This window comes from Juglans regia, chromosome 2 (assembly GCF_001411555.2).
Source record: "Juglans regia cultivar Chandler chromosome 2, Walnut 2.0, whole genome shotgun sequence".
Taxonomy (NCBI): domain Eukaryota; kingdom Viridiplantae; phylum Streptophyta; class Magnoliopsida; order Fagales; family Juglandaceae; genus Juglans; species Juglans regia.
The window spans coordinates 3497956-3505660 of NC_049902.1; the positions used below are offsets into that span (position 1 = coordinate 3497956).

A 7705-nucleotide genomic window follows, 5' to 3' on the forward strand; every position below is an offset into this window, starting at 1 on the left:
GAGAGAGTCGTGGAGAGCCATTGGAAGTCGCAGTGTTTTCGGTTTGCTTCCACTTCCTGAATGACAGTTGATATGTCCAACGATAATTCCGCGCCAAAATACCAAACTTATAAAATGTTTTTATTTTTATTTTTAAAATTCAAAATCTCTCCCAATTTTTTTTTTATCAAAATTTCACAAAAAGAAAATTTATATATAAGATAAATATGTCACATCTTATATAATAAAATGAAAGTGAGATGAGAATATAGTATATAGCATTACTCAGAAAGAAATTGCCCCTCCCTTAAAATTATAATCCTTATGTACTCGTCAAAATTTTTTAAAATCTCTATATACATAGAAATGTCACCATTTTTTTCTACATGGCCCAAAATCTTATTTAATTTCTATATATCATGATTTATTATGAGGTGGTCCGGTCCCTTCAAAATTAATTTCTTTGCCCCCAACAATTCTTTCAATTTGATGGGTAAATTCTAAAAAAGTTTAAAACTAAAATGGACCCCAAAAGTTCTTGATTATACAATATTAAACTTCTTAATATAAAACCTAAAGTGAAATAAACACTAGAAAAATCATTTAAGGTTCATTTTTTGTATGAAAAAATAGTTGAAAACTTTTATCCTTTAGAATTCATTAAGTAAGAAAAAATTTATTTTAAGGTCTCAATTGTAACATTATCTACTTAATGTGGCACCAAAATATTCAAATTTTACATGAAACTTGTATAAACTAACTTGCATACTAGAATGAAATCTGAGTTTATAAAAAATCACACTTTTTATTGAAAACAAAATTTCTAAAAATATCATTACAAAAATTGATATATAATGAATGAATATTATTTCACGAAAAACGGTCATAAAAAAATTTAAAAGGAGTGATATGTTATGTTTTTTATAATTTTATTTTTACATTTATATAGTAAGTTATATTTTTTTATCTTCAAAATCATGAAAACTCAACTCTATTATAAAACTCAACTCAACTCTTCTATATATAGTTATTATTTTACTTTTATGGTGGAATTAAACATAAGATTTATTTTTTTATTTTATTTTATATAAACATTACACATTAACTAGAAAAGTTGACACCCACATATATTGCCATGTCATGCTTTTCAACCTAATCTACATATTGCCATGTCACATGATGACAAAGTTATACTCTCTCTCTCTCTCTCTCTCTCTCTCTCTCTCTCAAGAGATCTTAACTTTTAAGAATTGGCCGGACCTCATCATAGACATGATCACACGGAAAACAAAATACTTAGGCATATTTATAGTCAACATAGATTTACATATCTAGTTACAGAGAATGACAGCTTGGGACACTCGGATAGGGGGGGGGAAAGTAAATGCTAGGGACCGATGAATTGGACCCCAAATCCACGATACTTAGTTTTTTTTTTTTTTTTTTTTTTTATAAATAAAATAGAATAGCTAAAGAAGTGTTTATTAATGAATTGATATTTTTTTTTTTTAAAAATAAAAGAAAAAAACAAAAGAAGTCTTTTTTACCTTTTATCGGTCCAACTATCGGTACCTTTTACCGGTACCGAACCAAAAAAAGAAAAAAAGTGAGGATATTCAAGCTGCCGAGGCTAGATGCCATATATAAACAGGCAAACCACAAAAGTATATATATACATATCATGAGATGGCAGATCATAACATATTGAAGAGCAAGGTGGTGAGAACGAAGAAGCTCATGATGGGAACGACTAGCGTTGTTTCTTCTGCAATCTCTATGAATTCATACGCAAAAATATTGCGAAAAGAAGATCATGAAGTTTTTGTGGTCAGTAATGGTGAAAAAGGATCAGTCTCTGCTCATAAACCGGCCGTGATCAGTTCTGCTGAAATATTAGCAGACAACAAAGATATTTATTATTCTGGTGATGATCATGTTCATGATCTCAAACAACCAAGTATTCCTGGTTGGTTTGCTGAGTATTCTCCAATTTGGCCAGGTGAGTTTCAGGACTACTTTTTAATGAACTTTCCAATGATGTCCTCGCTGATCAAAATCTATTAGACTTTCTTTTAATCTATACATTGGATTAATATATATCCCTTTGTTTGGATACATTTATATATAAGTTCTGTTTCTAATTAATCAATCTCGGCGCAATACATGATCAGAATAAGTTAATATTAATTGTTTCCTTACTTTATCATCACTTCTCTCTCTCTCTCTCTCTCTCTCTCTCTCTATATGCTGGAAACTGGATTCTTATATATATATATAGGCTTTTCCAGGTAATTAAGTTATTGACCATATAATATATATGCATGATCATGAGTATGAACCTTAATTTTTCCGAAAATATTTGTAGTTATGGGATGGTTTAATTTAAGAAAAATTCTTTTCATTAGTCATTATTTATCACTCCACAATATTACACACTCTATAAAAAAACATCCACACACCTTATGAAAAACATCCTCACACCTTATGAAAAAATTATAAATATAAAATGTGAGAGTGATAAATAGTAACTGATGTATAACATTCCTCTTAATTTAAACTATTTTCATCACGGACATATCCTGCACTTGAGTCTTTAATAATCTAGTAGTTTCTTCTTCTTCTTCTTTTTTTTTTTTTTTTCATTTTGGTGGTGTTCTTCCTAGCTAGCTCTTGCAGTAGTAGTACTATACAGGCCTAGCTAGGTTTTGATCTTATAATTGTGCCATTAGATTAAATTTTTAAAAAAAAAAATGTGCTCACATGACCATGCATCCAACATCTAGCATGTGTCACACGTTGACTACTTGTGGGTGTGTGCTTTTTGTGCGTGCATGCTTTGATAAGAAATTGCAGTACATGTGGCTCTTCTTAATTACTTGAAAAACTCATGACTATTCCACTACTTTCTTGAATATAAATTAAAGATCATCACATGCATTATTATATAATATGATGGATGATCTTATATTATAAAAACGCATTACCAATTAATTATGCCATTATCTTATCCTAATTTAATTTCTTGAGACAAACTCATGATGATCATCAAAAACATGCAACTATAACAACGGACAAAAGCACTATACTTATTCAAAATATCACATTCTTTAATTTTTGGAGTGATCGATAGAACGATCGTGTATAATTAATTGGTGAAGAAGATAAGTCGATCGAAAATGATCTTGCGCGCATGCGTATCCATGGTTCATGAATATATATCGTTTAAAGTAGTAGTTGGGTAGTACCTATACTGCGTATATATAATTTTGCTTTGAAATTTTCTTATTCCACTTGCACTAATGGACCATATATAACAACTTGCATGATATCATGAATATATCTTGTAGGACAAGCACACTTTTTAAAAGTCGAGAAAATTCTGTTTCAAGGATCTTCCAAGTACCAGAGCATGATGGTGTTTCAGGTATGCAATATCTTGTCCCTGCTGAGTTTTCCTTTCTTTTAACTTAATGCAAAGCAAAAGCTAGCTAGCATGTGTTTAATGCGACTAGTACTACTTAATAAATACAATATATATATATATATATATATATATATTGCTGATGATATATATATATATTGCAGTCATCAGCATATGGTAGGGTTTTTGTCCTTGATGGAGCACTACAACTTACCGAGAAGGATGAATGTTCTTACCAAGAAATGATTACCCACCTTCCACTTTGCTCAATTCCCAACCCAAAGAAGGTAATTAACTCCTCGCGCGCTCCTCCATCTCTACCTAGATATTTACTACTACTACTTTAGTAATTAATCTATTAGCAAATGCAAGAAAATATTCTTATTTACTGCTAGCTAGCTACATGACTTGTCGGGTATCAAATCAAAAACTTCATGTTTTTCCACGAAAAATTCCCCAAGTTATATAATCATTTGCCTCACCTGTTTTACTGATCCATCATTTTTTCCTGATCATCTCAGGTATTGCTCCTTGGGGGTGGAGATGGAGGTATCCTACGAGAAATCTCTCGCCACTCTTCCGTTGAGCAGATTGATATTTGTGAAATAGACTCAATGTTGATTGATGTGAGTACATTAATATATAATATTGTAAACCTGATCTTATTCTAGAATTTAAATATTACATACAGTATATATATATATATATTATCTGAAGTTCTGATCAATGCAGCATGCAGAAAAAAATCTGGTCTCAGTACTTCTAAAAAAGTAAAGTAAAGTTATTAAAAAAAGGTGTATAAACAACTAGCTAGCTAGCAGGATTTTTCGATTTGGGCAAGGACTTTTGAGTGCTATATTAATACATGGTTTTGGTTTGATATTTCAGGTGTATAAGGAATTCTTCCCAGATATTGCAGTTGGATACGAGGACCCTCGTGTCTCATTGCATATTACAGACGGTATATATATATGTACTGCTGTCTGTCTTAGAATATCTTCATTGTCGGAGGTTACTTTTATATATAACACATGAGCCAGCGGCGCCCTTTGTTTTTCTACAGGAATTGCATTTTTGGAGTCTAGTTCGGGAGGAAATTATGATGCAATAATAGTGGACGCGTTCGACCCACTAAGTCTGATCTCTCTTTCTCTCTCTTTCTGAGTCTGATCAATTTTCTGCAATAATTCCTTAATTTCGAATAAAGTATTTGACAAATTAATTAGTCATGTGATCTGATAGATAGGCTGATACACTTGATGATGATGATTAGGGCCTGATCATGATCTTTTCAAAACATCGTTCTTTGAAATGGTGGTGAAAGCACTCCGCCCCGGAGGAGTATTGTGCATCCAAGCAGAGAGCATCTGGTTTGATTCCCTTGACATTGAACAGATTGCCACTAAATGTCGCCAAATATTTAAAGGCGCTGTGGAGTATGCATGGACTATTGTTCCTGCATATCCAAGGTTATATATATATACATGATATATATCATCGATCCTCCCTAGCTAGCTAGCTCTCATCATCATCATCATCATCATCATCATCATCATCATCATCATCATCATCAGTACTTGTACTATAGCAAGTTTCTATATATAGCTGCTATCTAGGGTTTGTTTTGTCAGCTTTTTTGTTTAATTTATTACTAATAAAAGATTTATTTTTCAGTGGAGTTATTGGATTCTTGCTGTGCTCCTCTGAGGGGCCATCTGTCAACTTCAAAAGTCCAATTAATCCAATTGATCATCATCTAAATGAGAGTTTTGGAGTAGCAAAAGCACCCTTGAAGTTTTACAACTCAGAGGTACTACTTAATTAGTTATTCCATGGATATTACATACCCTTGTCTGCAAGTACTAGTTCTTCTTCTTATAATAAATTGTTCGACAATATATATACATAATATATATATATATTGATCATGCATGCATGATTTTCTTTTTAAGTACTAATTGTACTACATGATATTGCAGATACATTCAGCTTCATTTTGCTTGCCATCTTTTGCCAAGAAGAAGATGGTGATGATCGAGGACGTCTCAAAAGTTGGTAGCTAGCATCATGATGATCATGAATGGGTTTGGTACAACTACAAAAAAGATATGAAATAAGTAGTGAAAGTTCAATATCAATATCCAGCATGCAGCATGCAGCTGCTACTATATATAATACCGATCGAGGCAATTTGATTAGCATTGTTTGCCATGATTTATACACACTCCGACAATTATCTCACCCAACTCGGACATCATAATTGTGTTTAGATTGTATTGACCATAAAGCTGTTAGATCATTTTAAATTGCTAGCTAGTATGAATCAATTTGGCGTTGGCTTGAAATTACCAAATTCAAATTATATATATATATATATATATTTATATAATTTGCATGCTAGTATATATGAATCCATCCATATATGTAGTCCACTACTCCACATGGCGGATTGTATTATAACTTTACTTTGCCAAGCAAACAAGCATAATGTGATCATAATGGCATTCCGGCCTTTTCTTTTCATATATATATAGATAGTGTACTTTAATTTGTTATTAAGTTTTGCTTTAGTTAAATATGTAAATAATATAAAATCTATTTATTCCCATCAACTAAATTAACTTTTTGAAACAAATAGTAATTTTACATAGTATCAGAATAAATGTCTTGAATTCAAATTTTGACTCTACATACGCTAGTTTCACGTAATTAAATAAATATTCTATGTATTGGGCCCATGACTTATTGAGTGGTAGTCTAGCTTATCACACACAAGACACTACAACAAATTTGAGATTTTGGGACGAAATTTAAATTTCGTCCCAAAAAATCGATGAATTTAGAAAACCGTTCGAACGTCAAAATAACCGATCGAACAGTTTTTTCTGTGACGAATTAAATCATCTCAAAAAAATTTTCACGTTCGAACGTGAAAAAATACGTTCGAACAGTAAAATTTGGCGGATAATTACTTTATTATGGCGGGGAAAGTTCAAAAACGTTCGAACGATAATTTGTTGTGTTCGAACGGAAAATATTTGGTGGCAAATCCTGGCAGGAAGCTTTCTAAACCGTTCGAACGGAATATATTTAGTTAGAACATATTCAAGCACCACATTTATACATTCGAAGGTATAATATTAATCTCGGTACGAAACTCAAAATATAAAAAATATCTATCATATATACAAATTCATTAATTAATTTTATGTAATTAATTTTAAAATATTTTAATGATTTCTTTTACGTTAAATAAGATTTTTAGTTAAATAAATATTATCAATCACATACATATTAATCAACCAAATAAAGCAAATTATCAAAATGCCATATATATTGTTCATAATTACAACAAAAGAAAATATAAATAAAAGATAAAAACTATTGTGATGCGAGGTCTCTACACACATCCTCGATTGCAGCTAATTGTGTCTCTACCTGTGTCAGTCGAGTACTAACTGTGATCTGAGTTGCATTATTGGCATTAATCGTTGTACGTAACTCAGCAACCTCTGTACGTAACCCAGAGACGGTAGCCATAATCTCTGTACGCAACTCAGATATGGCAGTATGCACTGCATCAATCACTGCTGATGTGTGTACGCCGATCTCAGCACGCAATATGTCAGTCATCTCCTCGCGAATATATGTGTGTGATGTCTTAGCCTGTGTAGATGTCTCACCAGCCGATACTCCAGTATCTTCTGGCTGCCCATCTCTCTGAATCTCAGCCCTGTCAGGAACAACTCCACGAAAACGAAATCTAGAGTGTCCCGTGCTCCGTGATAGGGTGGTGCTGTTGATCGGTGCCATCGAAAATCGGGAACGCTCGGCAGGTTCGGACACAACCCCGGCATGTAGCAAAAATCGAGTGATAAGGATCCCAAACGGCAGTATATCTATTGTAATGAACCGTGCCTCTGATCGGATCCTCTCAAATATATAACCAACGAGGTCGATCGGGATGCCACGAGCGACCCGTATCATAAATCTCGCTCAATCCATGCCGACCTCGGTCTTGTGCTGCCGTGGGTCAATATTGTTGGCAATGATCAAATTCATAATCTTGAAGAAAGAAGATAAATCTGCCTGCCTAATACTCTTGGAGCCATCGTACACTGGAGCATCTGGACCAACAATCAAGTCTCTGACCTCGTGATCAGCAAGTGTATCGATCTCATCTGTGTAATCTAGTCCCTCGTCCTGAGACATAGCTGCATCACCTGAAGGACCAGACTCTCTAGGCGGGAGGTTTGGATAGGCATCAAGAAGCCTAGGAATACCCAGATATGCAGCGAGTCCATC

General features: G+C 33.1%; 1 protein-coding gene across 1 annotated transcript; it reads left to right on the forward strand.

The window, feature by feature from the left end:
- Positions 1-1705: 1705 nt before the first annotated feature.
- On the forward strand, positions 1706-5671 carry LOC108999150 (spermidine synthase 1-like). Its single transcript, XM_018975946.2, has 9 exons — positions 1706-1978; positions 3327-3403; positions 3565-3687; positions 3922-4026; positions 4289-4361; positions 4464-4535; positions 4674-4869; positions 5075-5210; positions 5380-5671. The coding sequence occupies exons 1-9, from the start codon at positions 1717-1719 to the stop codon at positions 5461-5463; spliced, it is 1128 nt and encodes a 375-aa protein (XP_018831491.1). The 5' UTR covers positions 1706-1716; the 3' UTR covers positions 5464-5671.
- Positions 5672-7705: the final 2034 nt, after the last annotated feature.